General features: G+C 38.6%; 2 protein-coding genes across 4 annotated transcripts in view; one reads left to right on the forward strand and one right to left on the reverse strand.

Moving 5' to 3' along the window:
• Positions 1 to 2,550: 2,550 nt before the first annotated feature.
• LOC148172137 (uncharacterized) overlaps positions 2,551 to 20,141 on the reverse strand; it is a 168,163-nt gene continuing 150,572 nt past the window's right edge. For all 3 annotated transcript variants that reach the window (XM_088041278.1, XM_088041280.1, XM_088041279.1), the window contains 3 exons: positions 4,274 to 4,834; positions 3,788 to 4,224; positions 2,551 to 3,738 (listed from right to left, as the gene is read on the reverse strand). In XM_088041278.1, coding sequence (XP_087897404.1) covers positions 2,680 to 3,738; positions 3,788 to 4,224; positions 4,274 to 4,834 — 2,057 coding nt within the window. In that variant the 3' untranslated portion in view covers positions 2,551 to 2,679. The remainder of the gene's footprint in view (positions 3,739 to 3,787; positions 4,225 to 4,273; positions 4,835 to 20,141) is intronic.
• Positions 15,668 to 19,221, forward strand: LOC148172138 (sperm-associated antigen 4 protein-like). The gene is made up of 8 exons (XM_088041209.1): positions 15,668 to 15,798; positions 15,842 to 15,894; positions 15,941 to 16,022; positions 16,064 to 16,081; positions 16,126 to 16,318; positions 16,362 to 16,817; positions 16,868 to 17,037; positions 19,179 to 19,221. Exons 1-8 carry the CDS (start codon positions 15,668 to 15,670, stop codon positions 19,219 to 19,221), a joined length of 1,146 nt encoding a protein of 381 aa, XP_087897335.1.

Consider the following 20,141-nt stretch of genomic DNA (forward strand, 5'->3'; position numbering starts at 1 on the left):
GTAAACGACGCGGACGTTTTTTCGTTTAGAGATTTTTCATTTCGTTAGTTGGACACGCACTCAAAAAGTCTTCGCTAGTTCTGTGCTGTGATTGGTAACGATGATTCTTTTGTTATATTTTTTTTTTGTTTTATTTTGTAAGTCGATCATGGCACGCCCCAAACTTCCTGATCTCGGGACAAGCAAAGCCAACTTGTCTGATGCTGGTTGAGAGAACAATGCCATATGGTGTACATAGTTGTAACTCAGTCTTCTTAACTTATATTCTCGGCACGGCTTCCTGATATAGCTTTACAAGATAGATTTTTAACCTTTTTCGGATAGAGTTGTAGAGAGGGCGCCGCTGAGCGAGAACAACGAAATGTGAGGGTGTGGCCGTCGCGGCGCCCGCCCTCCGTGACGCCGATGTGCATTTGTCGAAGCTGGATGGAATCACACCAAGATAACATTACTTGTATGTAAGAATATTAGATTATTTTTGTAAATATTTAGTTAGTGCCAGTCTCATTACACCATAATTTATGTCCGATACGAACAATCGACTGCTCTGTTCTATGAGATTAACGATAATTTTTAAGAGTGTATAAGATTTTTTTGCATCATAACTGAATACGGGGCCATCTGATGGCCTCTTGTGAGGATATAGAATGTCGGAGTGTATGTCGTTGTGTATTGTGTTAGTTTTTAGATTGTTTATTAAGAAATTTTCAAAACATTACGTGTTCATTAGGTAAATTTTTGCAATTTCATTGTTTTTACTATCTTCTATTTTTTGTGGTTTTTATGCGAATATTTTCTCTCATTTTTTTCGAATTTCAGTGATAGATTTTGACCAGTTTTTTGGGTCTTGTTAGAATATTGAAATGCAATGCGTAGTGGCCTGGACTTCCATGATATTGATAAGTAGTATGTTTTACTGTATTCTAAGTTTCGCTGTGAACGTCGTCCAGGCCTATATTTCAGTTACTCGATGTATGATTATACTATATAAGTAAACTCTTTAAACAAAAATTGCTTCAGTCAAACCCACAAACTTTCCCTTAGCATTTGAATTTTCCGGTTTCTGGACGGTCAAATTATGCTGTTAACCAAGTTTCGCGTCAGTCTGCAAACTTATATATTTTCAGACACAAGCAAAAACTACCTGAAATACCTGATAAAACAGCTTTTTCCATCAATCCGTGCTTCAGAAATAAGAATCTGAAGTCGGTTTTTCAATTCACTGCGTCGGTGATTTTTTTATCGATTTCAATAATTTTGGTGCCCTTGGTTCGATACACATGGTTTTATTAACCAGCCCCTGAAGTAACTGAAGTAAATATTCTTAATTACCTTTGGACTTCTATAGCGTGTTCTTAATTATTACTAATTAGATGAAAACTGTCTTGAAATGCAATAAAATGCAATAAAATGGAAAGCATGAGTATGTGTTGTGAGATTAAATTATATCATCAGAGGATTTTCGCAAAACGTTTCTCTTTGACGGTTTTTCATTAAATTTTTTAGAAAATACTCATTTTGACAAAAATATTTTATTTTCATTAATTTTTTGCATATAATTAATTTCGTTTCTGAAGATATGCAACCATTTATACATCTTATCGAGCCGTACATCTTTGCTTGGCAATATACAAATTCCACTAGACTTGTGAATTTCAACCTGTTTATATAAATGTTTCCAGCATCAAGGAGGCTATGAAATGTCAAAGAAATGTGCCGGTTGTTTCAAATGAGGGTTTCGATTTGTCAACTGACATTAGCTGTCAACCTCAAACATGAAGCAAAGTAAGTTTTGAGAAATGAACTGTTCTAGTTGTGGTTTACAATCAGAAAATGAAAAACTTGGACACAAAACCGTAACTAAAACGTCATTGAAGTTAGAAACAGTATAAATAATTTTCAAAATAGTTATATTCACTATGGAAACATAGCGGCAAAATAGTGTACGACAGAAATTTCGAAGCCACGCTTGATGCTAACGAGTGTCTAAATAAAAATCTGGTCAAGAATGTAATGCCACCAGCTTTTGTTTTTTTCGGTATGTCTTCTCCTAAATCAGTTTTGACAGCCGTCATTCGTTGAACGTGTTTATTATTGTTCCAAAATGGTGTTCTCTAGTGAACAAAAAGCCTTTATGGTTGAAAGCTAGCACAAAATGTTTTTTTGAAAGATTATGGAGAAATAACCTATAATGTGTGACAACGTGTTGAGTTTGGAACCGACATACGGAAAAAAACAAAAGCTGGTGGCATTACGCTCTTGACCAGATTTTTATTTAGACACCAGTTAGAAACATTTATAAACACCTCACAGTATATTTACAAAAGGTTTCTCACCCAAAGAAACGCAAGTTTGTTTTTAATATACTAAATTTGACAGAAACAGAAATTTGTAATTTGTGTGCCCTTGGTTCGTGAATTTGACAATGCAATAGTGAGTCTGATGCTATGCAACCAATTATACACATTCGGATTTCACTGAGCTTGCCAGTATTCGCATTCCACTGGACTTGTGAAGCGTGGTCGTGGTCGACAAAATCAACGCAAAATGGACAATTCAGCGAATAATTTATTATAAAGTAATACTTTTTACAGAAAAAGATTACATGTATAATGATAGTTGTTAATCATAGCGTTGTACTAGATCCTGTAACATGGTTTATTGCTTCCTATTCGTAGACTAGTTATGGCGTTCTTCAGGAACCGGCGCGATGAGTCTCTGCAAACTCAGATACTCGTTCCCCGAGCGAGGTCTGAGAGTGCAACTCGGCGGTGGAGCCTCACTGGAGCTGTGTGACGACAGCGACAGCGTCTCGAAGTAATCCGACATGTCGGAAGTCCCGCTGCTCGTCGAACCTGAAGGACACACCGGAACTTCCGCCTCGGCACTCGCAGACTTGCCTTCATTCTTATTAAATTGGAAACTCAAATCCCTGAGCGGATCCGACGACTTGGAGCGTCGTGGTAACGTAGAGACGGCACACGGCATCTTGCGCGGTAACTCGAAGACGCCGGAGTCGTTGGAGCTTGACGAATCGCGATTCGACTTGCATGGCACCGAGGAGGACCTCCGGACGGCGATTGATTGAGCGCAGTGGCAGGGCGAGACGGTCTCCTCGCGACTGGAGTCGGCGGAGTTGGAGCGTTTGCGTTGGAGGTTGTCCGTGGAGTCCAAGAGTTGTTTGCGGTGGTAAACGTGGAGCATGGCGGAACCTGAAGGTTTGTTAGACCGGTCTAGTACGGGCGCGAGGTTGGGGTTGCTGTTGGATATCGACTTCAGGCGTTGCTTCACAGCTGGGGACATGGGGATGTACCCGGGGTGCGGCTGCTGCTGTTGGGGTTTCGCCGAAGGTTCCATCATGAGGTAGTCGTCTTGAGCATGGCCGCATTTGCTGCACAGAGCTTTGGCTTTCTCGCTGATTTCTTTGCTGTTTTCGTACAGCTTGAGGGTTTGAGCAAATTCCATGTTTTCGTAGTTGGAGGAGATCGCCATGGGGATGATGTTGGCGTAGTTGGCTGCTGGGGGTTGACGACACTTTTTGCTCATGTCGACGGTGGCGTACAGGGCGCTCACGTCTTCATCCCCGGACCAACAGGACATGAGGCGCTGGCAAACGCACGGTCTCTCCGGTTCGGGCTGGCGTATCCGGACAATGCACCCACAAGGCTTGTGGACAGTGTCGAAGAGACACTCTTTTAGCTTCCGGGGAGTGTCGTAGTGCTCGTCCAACTTGGGCTCCTGAAAAACAACATTAAAAGAAGGTAAAAAAGGGAATAAAATGACTTACAACAGGATATGGTATCTTGGGAATGTCGTAATTGCCGTAGCACGAGGGTGCTGGGGCTGGGGGCTTCTTCGGCGACGACATCGCCGCGGTGGGTTTGGGGGGCCTCGCAGGAGGCTTGGTGACCGTCTGGCTCCAACCGCTGCTGTCGGATCCACTGCTTATCGAATGTCTATCACAAGTGTGTTCCCAACACGGCGCGGAAATCGTCACCGTCGCCGTCGACGACCTCGACAAAGCCCCCAGCTTACTGATACAGCTCATGCAGCGTTCAATCGGCGGATTTCCCCATCCATCATTGGATATGCTATCCCCACAACCATAATTGCTTTCTAAATCCGTGTACGGCGACTCCGCCCGCGAAATAATCGAAGAATCGCTCAGCTCCAAGGTGGCGCGACAGTCCGAACGAAGCACCGGCCGCCGTGGACTGTCCATAACTGAAAATCACCTTTAGAATCATCCTCATGGTCATCATCGCCATCTTACCGGACATGTTTCTGGACACTGGTCTCCTCCTGGACGCGTGTAGCTGTCCCACCGCCGCCACTTTCAGCGTTGAAGTGATTTCCTCCCCCTGATCCGTTAAGAGGACGTGTAGCCCTTCACCCTTTCCACACCTCGAACCCCCTTCGAAGCAGAAGCGACCCTCTACCACTCCATATCTCCGTAGATTGCTGATTAACCACTCCCCTGCAACCCTCGGGGGAACTCCAGTGGTCAAACAGAAGCCTCTTTCTTGCACGTGCAACCGCGCCGGGCCTGGTGGTAGCCTGGACTTGCCCGGTGAAGACGACACGAGAACTAGGAAGTGCGGACCGTCTCCAAGATGCGAGCTCAGTTTCACCTGCCATTGCATCAACCGCTCTCTGTTGTCGAAAGCGAGGACCACGACGACGTCTTGGCACAATATAGCGACAGTGTGGGACTCCTTATCCAACGTGAAGCCCGTCTCCAAGCCCAAGAAGTGTTGGAGGGAAAGAGATGCTTTGGTTTGGCCTTGTTTGTATCGATCTTTGGAGTCGCGGTACAGCTGCAGGTGGAGACAATCTGGAAGAAAGGGGAGACATTAGGGAAGTTCTTTTTCTTTGATGCGAATGACAAATGGAAAGTGTTGAGAAGCGGAAGAGATAAAGGCGGTAATTACTCTTATTGTGAAAGAACGTATGATAAAATAGACGATACACGGAAGAAAAAAGAGTCCATTCGTGGCCAGTCGCTGTGTAACTTTAATTCAAGTTTACCCTAAACGTAAAGTTTAACAATGACCTGTAAATCCCCTGGAAGCAAGCGATCCATGAAATTGTGTGGGGTTCGAAAACCACTTTACTAGACTTTTGCGGCAGCTTTGGAATTAGTTAGTGCACTACGTTGCAACTTTAATTGGCGTTTGGTAATCCAACGTTTTAACACACTTTTACGGGAATCAAGGCCGCACAAGACAAAAATTCCGATTTTATCGAAAAGTCTTTCAACGACCCGCAGAAACGCATTCAAAAGGGTCGAAAAGTGCCTCGCCCAAAGGTAAAACGTGCTAAAAACGGAATTTTTCCATGAATTCGCACCTCAAGAACAACAATTTTTAAAATTCGGGTGCCCTTGGTTCGAAACGCACGGTTCGATTCAAGATGACAAGGAACCACTCGCAGTGCATTCAAGGGGTCGAATTGTGCTAAATAAAGATTCGTCTCGGTCTAAGGGCTCGTATTTTTCGGTGAGAGTCAAAGAATGCGTCTGGGCCAAAGTCAAAATGCAAGTCAAAATTTGGTAAAAACTGTCTTTTTTCCATCAATTCGGATCTCACAAACTAGAATCTGAAATGAATCCGATCCAGTGCTTCGTTGATTTTATATCGATTTTTAAAGTTGGGGTGCCCTTGGTTCGAAACGCACGATTGGATTAGAGTTGAAAGTTGAAATTTTTTAAAAATCGTTCTTTTATCAATTCTGGCCTCAGAAACAAGAATCTGAAGTCGATTTTCCGATCCAAAACTTCGTTGATTTTATATCGATTTTTGAAGTTGAGGTGCCCTTGGTTTGAAACGCAAGATTACATTAGATAGTAGAAGGACCGTCTCGCGGAAACGCTTTGAGGGGGTGAAATTATGCTGTAGACAAAAATTTGCGGCTGTTTGAAGACTCATATTTTCTCTTTTTATTTTAGTCATACTCGGAGAAAATGAGTGCCCCAAAATTAGAACATGTAACAAGAGATTTTTTCATCGATTTGGGCCTCAGGAACCAGAATCTGAAATCGGTTTTCCAGTCCGGTGCTTCATTAATTTTTTATCGATTTTTAAAGTTGGGTGCCCTTGGTTCGAAACGTACGGTTGAATTAAAAAAAAGAAGATACGACTTGAAGAAGCGCATTCAGAAAGTCAAATTATACGGTAAACAAAGTCGGAAAAAGTGTCTGACCAAAGTTAAAACGTGTTAAAAATCAATGTTTCTAATCAATTCGGGCCTCAAGAACAAGAATCTAAAGTCGGCTTTTCGATCCAAGACTCCGTTGATTTCATATCAATTTTTAAAATTTGGGTGCCCTTGGTTCGAAACGCACAATTAAACGTATTCGAAGGGTCAAATTACGCAGTAATAAAGATACGCGTCAGTCTGAGGATTTATATTTTTCTGTCAAACTTAGAGAAAATGGCTAGCCCAAAGTTAAAACCTGTTAAAAACTGATTTTTCCATCAATTCCGGCCTCACGAACAACAAGCCAAAGTCAGTTTTTCGATCGGGTGTTTCGTTGATTTTATATTGATTTTAAAACTTGGGTGCCCTTGGTTCGAAACGCACGGTTGAATTAGAGAGGAGAAGAAACGAATCGCGGAAACGCATTCAGGGGATCAAATTATGAAGTAAACAAAGATTCGCTGATGTGTGAAGACTCATATTTTTCGGTCAGAGTCAGAGAAACTGTCTGGCTAAAGTAAAATTCGTTAAAAATAGATTTTTTCCATCAATTTTGGCCTCAGAAACAACAATCTGAAGTCGGTTTTCCGATCGGGTGCTTTGTTGATTTTATATCGATTTTTAAAATTTGAGTGCCCTTGGTTCAAAACGCACGATTAAATAAGAAAAACGAAAAACTCGCAGAAACGCAATCAGGAGAGTCAAATTTTGCCATGAACAAAGATTTTCATCTGTTTGAAAACTTGTAAAGTCGGAGAAAGTGTCTAGGCCAAAGTTGAAATCCGTTAAAAATGGACTTTTTTAATCAATTCTAGCGCTGACAACAAGAATCTGAAGTTGGTTTTTCGATCCGGCGCTTCGTTGATTTTATATCGATGTTTAAAATTCGAGTGCCCTCGGTTCGAAACGCACGGTTGAATTAAAAAAAAGAAAATAATTACTCGCTAAAACACATTCAAGAGGGATAAATTACGCTGCAAATGCAGATTCGCGTTGGTCTGAAAACTCATTTTTCGGCCAAAGTTGGAGAAAGTGCGTGGCCCAAAATTAAAACGTGTCAAAACGAACTATTTTCATCAATTCGGGCCGTAGGAACAAGAATCTAAAGTCGGTTTTCTGCTCCAATGACTTTAAAAATTGGGTGCCCTTGGTTCGAAACGCACGATTGGATAAGAAAAGACACGCACCAATTATACATATACGGGTATCAAAGCCCGGAATACAAAGAATCGCGATAATTTCCGTCGGCCACGTGCGCAATCATTGTCGTTCTTTGACGAAGAGAGGTAGACCGCAGCGAACGCTGCAGAAACTCCACAATTTGATAAAGACGCGAAGGCGGACGCTGAATAGCGATGTCCTTATCGTATTAGCTGAAACGTGAGCTCAATCCGCATTCAGACGTTTAAAAATTTTATTAAAATCGTCGACGAGGGAGTATTAGGTTAGACATGATGCTCGTTTTATTTGTGTTTTGCATGATTTGCGGCATTCGATTATAAGTGGTAAATATGAGAAAACACTGCGCATGTTGTGGCAGAGAGGCAAATCCCGGGAGTCTTGTATGAACAACAGAGGGCTTTTGATTAGGACATTAGCAGGCAAATGATTCCCTCGTTCAACGCAACCAGGCGAACACTTCTGCACGCACTGCTGTACTAACAGTCTCTGGATATTGTCTATTTCCATTTAACCGGCTCACATAGAAACGGAGACAATTAAAAGAAGAACGGCAGCGCGCACAACAAGGAATTAACAAGCAAACTTTAGTAATCGCCGTCTGTAAAGTTCGCAGCTTCTGAAGAATCCGTCATCAAATTTGACTAAAACTGGCGTAATTTATCTAAATTTCATCGTCGTGTACGGCGAGCTTTAGTTCCGACTTTTTGGTTTGTGTTCAACTCCGCACACGTCCTCTCGCAAACGAATAAAACGTCCAGGGAGCGTAATTCAGCCCCGGAAAGGGCGAAGGGTGTGTAATTTAGTTCTCTTTACGACGACGAGGGACGAAGCCCTTTTTGCGTCGCCAGGTCCAACTAGAATTCCGTTTGTTGTGGAAAACCAAAGGATAATTGAAGAATCGTTGCTTTGTGGCGCTCAAGTCAAGAATTTGTCAAAAACATTTCGAGCCGTTGCGGCAAATAGCTCGTATTTTTCTTTCGTAATCAATTTATGATCAAATGTGACGTGAGGCACAGATGGCGTAACCATTAATACGAGCCACGGGAATCATCAATCTTCTTGCGGCTCATCCAGCGAGCTGCTGCTGTCAGTTTTAAGGGAATTGGGAGCATTGAGATATTTCGAATATTTATTTTTAATGTCTTTGTTGAGCCGAAGCGGTTCATTACCGGTGAGGACAGAGGAGGATTAAGGGCGGATGAGGCCTCGGACCGCACAAAAAAAAACCAAAATGAACACGTGACTTCTATTTTTTGTTTGATTTCTTTAAATTCTCGTTAAGATTTTCTTTACTTTCTTTAGATTTTTACACTTTTAATAAGTTCTTAAGCTACATCTTTAATAATTCTGGAGATTTCTACTTCAAACTTGCTTGCTAGATCTGTTAAATTACAACATTTTTGAAAAATGCAAGACCGATTTTGATTTTTTTATTTTTGAAATTTCGAAAAAACGCTTGTAATTTAATTATTAATTGAGTTACATCTTTGAAATTTGTTGACATTACTACTTTAAAGTTGTTTGATAGATTCGCCAAATTACAGCATTTTTGAAAGAGCGAGGCCGATTTAAGAAATTATTTGATTATTGTGCAAAAAAATTGAATTTTGATAAAAACGCTTGTAAATAAGTTATTAATTGAACTACATCTTTGAAATTTGTAGACATTATTACCTCAAAGTTGCTTGCCAAATTTTCCAAATAACATTTTTGAAAAACCGAGACCGATATTTGAATTTGTGGAAAAAAATAAAATTTCGAAAAAACGCTTGTAAATTATTTCTTATTTGGGCTACATCTTTGAAAATTATGGACATTATTATCTCAAACTTGCTTGTGAGATCTGCCAAATTACAAATTATTTAAAGAAGCGAACCAGATTTTATTTTTTTTATTATTATTTCAAGTGAAAGAAATTTTGATATTTCCTAAAAACTCTTGTAAATTTGTAACTAATTGAGCTACATCCTTGAAATTTGTAGATTTTTACCTCAAGCTTGCTTGTTACATTTACCAAATTACAACATCTTTGAAAAAGCGAGACAAATTTGAGAAATTTTTTGATTGTTTAGGAGGTAAAAATTTTGAAATTATATAAAAACTCTTATAAATTAGTTATTAATTGGGCTGTGTCTTTTAAATTTGTAGAAATGTGGTTTGTTACATCTGGCAAATTTATTTTTTTTAAACAAAAAAAAGTCAAAAAAAAGAAAATTTCGTAAAAACTGTAATTGTTGCGCCACATTTTTAAAATTTGTAGAAATTACTACTTTAAACTTGCTTATTATTTTTCCAAATTACAAAATTTTTGTAAGAGCGAGATAGATTTTAATTTATTTTGATTATTTAGAGTAAGAAAAATTTTGAAATTTCGTAATAACTCTTGTAAATTAGTTATTAATTGGATTACATATTTGAAATTTGTAAACATTACTACCTTAAAGGTGTTTCCCAAATCAACCAAATTACAACATTTTTGAAAGAGCGACAACGATTTTAGATTTTTTTTTATTGCGAGTGAGAAAAATTTTTGAAATTTCGTAAAAACGCTTGTAAATTAATTGTCAATTGAGCTACATCTTTGAAATTTGTAGACATTACTACCTTAAAGTTGCTTGCTAGATCTGCCAAATTACAACATTTTTGAAAAACCGAGACCGCTTTTAGAAATGTTTTGAATTATTCAATAAAAAAAATTAAATTTAGAAAAACCGCTTGTAAATTATTTCTTAATTGGGCTACATCTTTGAAAATTGTGGACATTATTATATCAAACTTGCTTGTGAGATCTGCCAAATTACAAATTATTTAAAAAAGCGAACCAGATTTTAATTTTTTTTTTATTATTTCAAGTGATAGAAATTTTAATATTTCCTAAAAAAACTCTTGTAAATTTGTAACTAATTGAGCTACATCCTTGAAATTTGTAGATTACTACCTCAAGCTTGCTTGTTACACTTACCAAATTACAACATTTTTGAAAAAGCGAGACAAATTTAAGAAATTTTTTGATTATTTAGGAGGTAAAAATTTTGAAATTACATTTAAACTCTTATAAATTTGTTATTAATTGGGCTGTGTCTTTTAAATTTGTAGAAATGTGGTTTGTTACATCTGGCAAATTTATTTTTTTTAAAACAAAAAAAAAAGTCAAAAAAAGAGAAAATTTCGTAAAAATTCTGTAATTGTTGCGCCACATTTTTAAAATTTGTAGAAATTATTATTACAAATTATTATTTAGAGTGAGAAAAATTTTGAAATTTCGTAATAACTTGTAAATTAGTTATTAATTGGTCTAAAACTCTAAAATTTATGGACTGAACTACCTAAATCTTGATTTTTAGATCGGCCAAATTACACTTTTAAAAGACGAGGCAGATTTGGTAGATTTTTGTCGTGTTTTCTCTTTAGATTTTTATATTTTCTATTAACTCTACATGAATTCTATTGAAAAGTCTTTTAGCCTTCTAGAGATCCTCTCCTGTCTAGATTTTCTATAAATTTATTACATCCTCCTTATATTTTCCTAATTCTTTCAGACCCTTCAGTGCAAATTTCCTTTAGATTTTCTTTTTGAAATCCTCCTCACATTTACCTCTTTCATTACTTTGGATTAAAACAGACCTAAACCCGCTTTTGGTTGCGAAATAATAATGCGGCTCCTCCGATGATCTCCCCGATTTTATGGTCAATCCTTCCGATAATTATCCGCTCCGAATCCAATTTAAGCGAACCTCAATCTTAGAAGTGCCTACCGAACTCCTGACCACACAACTTGAGTACTTCGAAAAGCGAATTTTACGATGGCGCTGCAAAATTCATAACCTTACAAGTTTAAACAGTTTACCGTAAGTGCTTTGCATCGATTATCCTTCTTTACGAACTCCGCGAACGGAAACTTTCCCAGCCCGAGGGTACTTTTTCGAGAGAGACGTTTTGACGCTCGCCGAAAATAAATATGGACAAGGAACAAGTAGCGTTTTTCCTGAATGTTCCTTCTTCTTAAATTAGTGAGTTTAGTTTGTCTTTGGCTCCCACGGGAAGTAATTTTCGGTTGTAAAAATGGTGGATGCGCCGGGAGATTCTTATCGTTCTTTAGTTGCATTCTGCACTCGTAATCCAACACTCTCCCCAATTGGGGTCTAGTGGCGGCTCCAACTTCAAAAGGTTTGGAATGGCTCGCTCTTTGTGAAATCCTTTGCGAAGACGACACCACCACTGTAGCGAAACAAGCGTTGTTCTTGTTTGCTCGTCGCTGGAGCGGAAAACGATCCATTATTCATTAATTGAAAATTAACATTGTGTTGCGGAGCTAGTTAACATCCACACACGCAATTCTGTAGAGAGTTTTTGCTCGACTCAATTAATTTCAGGCAACTTTCGATTTCGAGAGCTTTACATTCAAAGTACGAGATTTTAATCCTGCGTCACCTCGAAAGCTGAAGCTCTGTTGTTGCTGTAGCAACTTCTTCAGTAACTATTTACTGCGCGCATTTACGTAATTGGTTTCATTTTATGAAAAGCGCGGATCGAGATTTAGTGCTTTATTTTAGTTTAAGGGCGCTAATGTCAATTACGAAATAAACGGAGTTTTAATGAAAATTATTAAGCGAGTGTATGGATTTTGCGCTGTTGGCTCAATCAGTAAAACTCACTTCTTGTACTCACTTAATGAGGGAGCCAAAACATGTTTGTTTAGGACTCGAATCCTTCGAGAACTTGTTTAGTTTTTCGTGGGGGCCGGACCACCGGCAAATTACACCCAGAAGAAATAAGGGCCCTCCACGTCTACACAGTGGTCAGAAATAAATCAATTGTACTGCGCTAATAAATAATCACACAATATGAGCGGACCGGCCATTGTTCCCGCCGCCGTAACAGTTCTCTGGAACGCGAGCTTTTTGTTGTTAACGCCGCTCGCATTTAATCTTTCGACTCGACAAAGCTTTTATAATTAGACCGTGTCCTTTGATTGCTTTTTGAATTACAGCCGCCGCTCGTTACCTCGTAGATTGTACAGGGTGTGTCGTAATCGAGTACGTTTCGATTTTTAGCAGATTGTATCTTATTTCTTTCAAACAGGAAATAATGGAAGATTCGTTCATTTTCATCAATTTTTTGGTCTGTGGCGCCCTTGGTTCGATCCGCACTATTGGATTAGGCAGTTGTGCGTGATTGTGTCATCAATCCTTATCACGTAGCTTGACGAAATTCAAATTCCGCGCGGCTTGTGAATTCAAAATTATGGCACCTAAAATGGCACCACCAAGTTTTTGGATTATTTTCAAATTTCAAAATTTATAGAACGAGTTTATAATTTACAAATTTGGCGGGCATAAAAAACAGGGAATTTAGTTACCAAATTTCACAGTTATCGACTGATAAATATCGGAATTATGGCACTTTTTGAGTCACCATCGAGTTTCTTCACCCCATCAAGTTTAAAAATTTGCAGAACTTGTTTTTTCGTGTCTACAGTTTTCAAGTTTGACAATATTAAAGAATGGTTAAAAAAGTGATATGGCACTATTTAAGTCACAGGCGACCTTTATACTGTCGAAATTTCAAAATTTGTAGAATTTCTATTTGTGTCTCTAGAGTTTTCACATTTGACACTCAACGACTAGAACTGCACAACTTCTACATAAATTTCAAAATTATCGACTAAAAGATCCCAGAATTATGGCTCCTAGAGTTCCATAGAGCTTTTGGACAATTGTCTAATTTCAAAATTTGTACAAAAAGTCTTTATTAGTCTACAATTTTGAAATTTATGACACCTAGAGCTTTTGACCGATTTTCAAATTCTAAAATTTGTACAAAGTCTTTTTTGACCTACGTTTTTCAATTTTGCCATGCTTAAAGAACAGCTTGAAAGGAATCAGAGTACCAAATTTCACAATTATTGACCGAGAGATACCGGAATTATAGCACTATTTACGTCACAGTCGAGTTTCTTCCCACTCAAGTTTTAAAATTTACAGAATTTGTGTTTTCGTATGTACAGTTTTCAAATTTGACACTCTCAAAGGACAGTTAAAAAGTAGCAATTTCACCAAATTTAAAAATTATCGACTGAGAAATATCAAAATTATGACACCTAGAGTGACACTATCGAGCGTTTGGACGATTTTCAAATTCCAAAATTCGTCCAAGGAGTATTTTTTGATCTACAGTTTTCAAATTTGGCATGCTTAAAAAGCAGGTGAAAAGGAATCAGAGTACCAAATTTCACAGTTATCAACTGAGAAATACCGGAATTATGGCACTATTTACGTCACAGTCGCGTTTCTTCCCACTCATCAAGTTTTAAAATTTACAGAATTTGTGTTTTCGTATCTACGGTTTTCAAATTTGACACTCTCAAAGGACAGTTAAAAAGTAACAATATCACTAAATTTAAAAATTATCGACTGAGAAATATCAAAATTATGACACCTAGAGTGACACTATCGAGCGTTTGGACGATTTTCAAATTCCAAAATTCGTCCAAGGAGTATTTTTTGATCTACAGTTTTCAAATTTGGCATGCTTAAAAAGCAGGTGAAAAGGAATCAGAGTACCAAATTTCACAGTTATCGACTGAGAAATACCGGAATTATGGCACTATTTACGTCACAGTCGCGTTTCTTCCCACTCATCAAGTTTTAAAATTTACAGAATTTGTGTTTTCGTATCTACGGTTTTCAAATTTGACACTCTCAAAGGACAGTTAAAAAGTAGCAATCTCACCAAACTTTAAAGTTATCGATTACGAAATATCAAAATTATGACACCTAGAATAAGACCATCGAGCGTTTGGACGATTTTCAAATTCCATAATTCGTACAAGGAGTATTTTTTGATCTACAGTTTTCAAATTTGGCACGCTTAAAAAGCAGCTGAAAAGAAATTAGAGTACCAAATTTCACAGTTATCGACCGAGAGATACCGGAATTATGGCTCCTAGAGTAGCAACATCGAGCTTTTGGACAATTGTCTAATTTCAAAATTTGTACACGGAGTCTTTATTAGTCTACAATTTTGAAATTTGGTAGACTTAAGAAACAGCCGAAAAGGACTTATTAGGGTACCAAATTTCACACTTATCCACTGATAGATTCCGGAATTAAGTCATACTTTACGTCACAATCTGATTTTTTCACTCTCATCAGGCTTTAAAATTTGTAGAATTAGGCACTATTTGAGTCACACCCCATCGAGTGAAAAAATTTGCATAATTTGTGTTTTCGTGTCTACAGTTTTCAAATTTACCACTCTTAAAGAATGGGTAAAGAGGAACAACGACACCAAATTTAAAAATTATCGACCAAGGAAAACCACAATTATGAGACCTAAAATCACACAATCGAGCTTTTGGACACATCTCAAATTTCAAATTTTGTACAAGGAGTTTTTACTGGTCTATAATTTTCAAATTTGGTGGGCTTCCGATAGGAAATGAAATTACCAAATTTCGCAGTAATCGACTGAAAAATACAGGAATTTACGTTACCGCCGAGTTTCTACACCCTCATCAGGTTAAAAAAAATGCAAAAATGGTATTCTTGGGTCTACAGGCTTCAAATTTGGCACTCTTAAAAAATAATACACGCAGAGTAACCGCACCAAAATTCAAAATAATCGACTGAAAAAGCCCAGAATTATGGCACCTAAACTAACACCATTGAGCTTTGCATAATTCCCAAATTTCAAAATGTTCACAAGACGTCTTAATTGGTCTACAATTTTCAAAATTAACAGCCTTAACAAACAGCGAGGAAAGAAATCAGTCACCAAATTTGACATCTGTTGACTGAGAGATATTAGAGTTACGGCACTATACTCGTCACAGTCGAGTTTCTTCACACTCATAAAGTTTCAAAGTTTGTAGAATTCATGTTTGCGCATCTACAGACTTCATTTTTGGTACTATTAAAGAACGCTTAGAAGTGAACAACTTCACCAAATTTCAAAACAATCGACTGAGAGACACCGGAATTATGCCCCCTGGTACGGCACCATGACATGGTGCCCTAGGTTCGACACGCACGATCAAATTAAATTTAATTTGAACCACAGTAAAACGAATCATTCGAAACGTACCTGTTTTATAAAGAAAAAACAAACATTGCGCCCAAAGATATGCAACCAATTACACCCCCATTTTTTACACATCGTAATTCTTCCTTATGAAAACATCCACCGGCTGGAATAACTGAATTAATTGGAGGATCGACCGGTGCTCGAGTCATTTGACAATTTCGTAATTAATGTTAAATGTTTGCTGTGTCAATGTTTGCGCGAAATGATAGAGAGTTCAACGGTTACCACTAGTTTGACGGTAATTAGTTTCTGTTTGTTCGACTTTTTCGACGAGATCATTTCAAATTCAATCAGAGAATGGAAATTTGGTCAGTTGAATGGTGGATGCGCCGGGCGAAATAAACTAGTCGCCACTGACTAATTCGTAGTGTCAAAGTGTCAGAATGAGCTGTAGAACCAACAGGAGAGCAAACCGATTGTCAGATTCAGGTAAATTAAAAGCGCTTGAAGAAGGTTTTGTTGAGGTTCGTTGCAGATAACGAATGCTTTCCACGGCATCAGTACAACACGCGATCTTCAGGTAAGTCCATGGGGGCGAGAGTCGTGTCTGAAGTTTAGTTCTTTTTGTAGCCCACAACATCAGAGACTCTTTTCCGAGCCGAACGCACAGATTTCGGTAAGATTGACAGGTTTCCCCTCACATTGCGACAGTTTTTGTAGTCAAAACCGCGACGATTCCCCTTCGATGGACTACTGTTTCGACTCCTGTCGCCCCGCGGAGACGTGTGTGCCCCCCAAATCAACTTCCTGGTTGACCCGCTTTGGCTACCTCATCTACTGTTTGAGTCTGGGGGCTATTGCGTACCTCGCCTACACCCAGTTCCTCGTCAACCAAGAACTAAAAGACCTCAAGGTGCGTTCATCCTCTCCCTTCTTTAACTCTTGTTGATTTCCAGGAGGATTTTCGCAAGATTCGCGGTGTTAAGAAAGAGTACACCAGCCCCGCCAAAGCGCTAGGTCCGCTCCCTCGTCAATGTCCCGCCGTTTCACGATCAATTTTAGATAAGAAATGCAGCGAGGCTCTCAAACTCTTCCTCAAAGACCCGGTGAGTCGGCCGGATTTCGCGTTGGAGAGCAGTGGAGGGCGCGTGGTCTACGTGGACGCTGCTCGATTTTCCGACCCGGTGACTCTCCTGGGAGTGGTGTTGTGCGAAGGACGACACAACCCTTCGTTGATGATTCAAGCGACGACGTCACCTGGAGAGTGTTGGGCCTTCAAAGGACACGCCGCTAAAGCAATCATTGAACTGATTGAGGAGATTGATGTGGATGCCGTCACCTTGGAGCATATCCCTCTGGCTATTTCTCCAAGTGGGAAAATCGACACGGCGCCGAAAGATTTCAAGATTTGGGTATGGACACGGAGGAACTGTTACCAATTTAAGTACTGAAAATTTGACAGGGTTTGGAGTTGCATGGGAGTAACAAGGCGCTTTTGGGACAGTTTCGGTACGAAAACGACAGTACCTCTGTGCAGACTTTTAACATCAACCATGAGGGTTCGTACTTTAAATTTGTCGAATTTGATGTGTTGTCGAATCATGGTAATGAGGAATTTACCTGTGTCTATCGGTAGGTGGGAATTTTTCACTGAACACAGAGGCGGATTAAGTTTGGTTGAGACCCCGACTTTACGATTTTTGAAATTCAATTTTGAAAGAAATTTTTATGTCACAGTCAGAGTTTTAAATTTGTGTTTGCACATTTATAGTTTTCAAATTTGACGGATTTAAAGAGTGGGTAAAGAAGAACAACTTCACAAAATTTCAAAATTATCGGCTGGGAAATCCCAAAATTATGACACCTAGAGCTTTTGACATATTTTAAAATTCTAAAATTTGCACAAAGTCTTTTTTGATCTAGGTTTTTCAAATTTGGCACGCTTAAAGAACAGCTTAAAAGGAATTAGAGTACTAAATTTCACAGTTATCGACTGAGAAATACCGGAATTATGGCATTATTTACGTCACAGTCGACTCATCAAGTTTTAAAATTTACAGAATTTGTGTTTTCCGTATCTACGGTTTTCAAATTTGACACTCTCAAAAGACAGTTAAAAAATAGCAATCTCACCAAACCTCAAAATTATCGACTGAAAAATATCAAAATTATGACACCTAGAGTGACACTATCGAGCGTTTGAACGATTTTCAAATTCCAAAATTCGTACGAGGAGTATTTTTTGATCGACAGTTTTCAAATTTGGCATGCTTGAAAGGCAGTTGAAAAGGAATCAAAGTACCAAATTTCACAGTTATCGACCGAGAGACACCGGAATTATGGCACTATTTACGTCACAGTCGAGTTTCTTTCCACTTATCAAGTTTTAAAATTTACAGAATTTGTGTTTTTGTATGTACGGTTTTCAAATTTGACACTCACAAAGGACAGTTAAAAAGTAGCAATCTCACCAAACTTCAAAATTATCGACTGAGAAATATTAAAATTATGACACCTAGAGTGACACTATCGAGCGTTTGGACGATTTTCAAATTTCAAAATTCGTACAAGGAGTATTTTTTGATCTACACTTTTCAAATTTGACATGCCTAAAAAGCAGCTGAAAAGGAATCAGAGTAGCAAATTTCACAGTTATTGACCGAGAGATACCGGAATTATGGCACTATTTACGTCATAGTCGAGTTTTTTCCCACCCATCAAGTTTTAAAATTTACAGAATTTGTGTTTTTGTATCTACGGTTTTCAAATTTGATACTCTCAAAGGACAATTAAAAAGTAGCAATTTCACCAAATTAAAAAATTATCGACTGGGAAATATCAAAATTATGACACCTAGAGTGACACTATCAAACGTTTGATCGATTTTCAAATTCCAAAATTCGTACAAGAAGTATTTTTTGATCTACAATTTTCAAGTTTGGCATGCTTAAACAGCAGCTAAAAATAAATCACAGTGCCAAATTTCACAGTTATCGACCGACAGATACCGCAATTATGGCACTATTTACGTCACAGTCGCGTTTCTTCCCACTCATCAAGTTTTAAAATTAGAATTTGTGTTTTCGTATCTACGGTTTTCAAATTTGACACTTTCAAAGGACAGTTAAAAAGTAGCAATCTCACCAAATTTAAAAATTATCGACTGAGAAATATCAAAATTATGACACCTAAAGTGACACTATCGAACGTTTGATCGATTTTCAAATTCCAAAATTCGTACAAGAAGTATTTTTTGATCTACAATTTCCAAATTTGGCATGCTTAAAAATCAGCAACTAAAGATTTAAACTACCAAATTTCATAGTTATCGACCGAGAGATACTGGAATTATGGCACTATTTATGTCAAGATTCTTCCCACTCAAGTTTCAAAATTTGAAGTTTTGAAATTTGACTCTCTTAAAGATCGATTAAAAAAGAACCACGTCGTCAAATTTCAAAAGTATCGTCTGAAAGACACCGGAATAACAGCACCTAGAGTGACACCATCGAAATTTTGAGTTCTCAAATTTGAAAATTTGTAATTTAAGTCTATTGGTCAACAATCTTCAAATTTCGCGGTCTTAACAAACAGCTCTAGGGGAACAACGCCGCCGAATTTCCCAGTTATCGACCGAGAGATACCAGCAGTATTCTCCCCAGGTTTCGTTAAATTCGTTAGAAGTTGCAGGGCCCTCCCCAAGTCAATCCGCCTCTGATCTGAACCAACACTTTGTACTAAGAATAATAAGACTAATAAGTTTGTTTTTTTAGTCTGCGTGTGCACGGATCGCCGCGCCAATCTCTCTACAAATAGTGCAAATAAAGCGCTTATGAAAAATGTCGTGTTTCTGTAATAGAAAAGCAATCCCGCTCCCTTATCAGGGGGAATTTGTGACACTTGAGATTCGTCAAGTGCGAGTGTCCGATCAATTCTGACACTTTTGTGGCCAAGAGGGAGATTATTCAGTCCAGGTTCTGACGTTTAGGTAATATAGGCGGTTCGGGGTGATAAATGACGCTGGCGGGGGATTTTTATTTAGACGTTTCTGGCGTGTAATAACAAGCAACGCCGCCACCGACTGATATCTTCTTAAAAACCGATTTACCACGCATATTGTTTAAAACTGAGCGATCATATTTCTCCTTTCCAACTTCCCTCCCGTTGGGTTTTTGTCATCCCATTGAAAGCCGTGTTTCGGACACACAAAGCGAACGGTTTGCCTCCAACAAAACGCTAAGACCACAGGGCAAAAACCCACCATGTCGCCACTCTCCGGCTTTATTCAAGTCGCCCAATTGAATACAAATCCCCCCATGTCACGGAAGACTTCTTCAGACAGGTGAAATATTAAATGCGTTCGACAAAACTTTTCTGTTTTTGAAACGACGCGACGTCCCTGTAATTTATCGCACGATCATTAATTACACCCGTGTTTCTGATATCTGCCCCAAGATAAATTAACGCGGAAATCGAATTTTTAGCGAAGATTTTGGGAAAGTGCCAAGGAGGAAAAAACGTAACGAATTCGAAAAAATTCACAGCGATACAGTTCTCACCCCGCTTTGCCTAAGTTTCTGCTGAAAGCCCGGGAAGTTTCCTGCGAGATTAGCTAAAGGAACTTATCGATCTAATCCGCTAATCACCTTATTAAAGTTTAATTTGTACACCCTCCTTCGGCTTGATCGCACTCCGACCGAAGTGAATCAGATTGAATTAAAACCGCCCATATCATG

The sequence above is a fragment of the Gnatocerus cornutus genome, chromosome 7 (assembly GCF_029298725.1).
Source record: "Gnatocerus cornutus isolate USDA-ARS CGAHR chromosome 7, icGnaCorn1.1, whole genome shotgun sequence".
Taxonomy (NCBI): Eukaryota; Metazoa; Arthropoda; class Insecta; order Coleoptera; family Tenebrionidae; genus Gnatocerus; species Gnatocerus cornutus.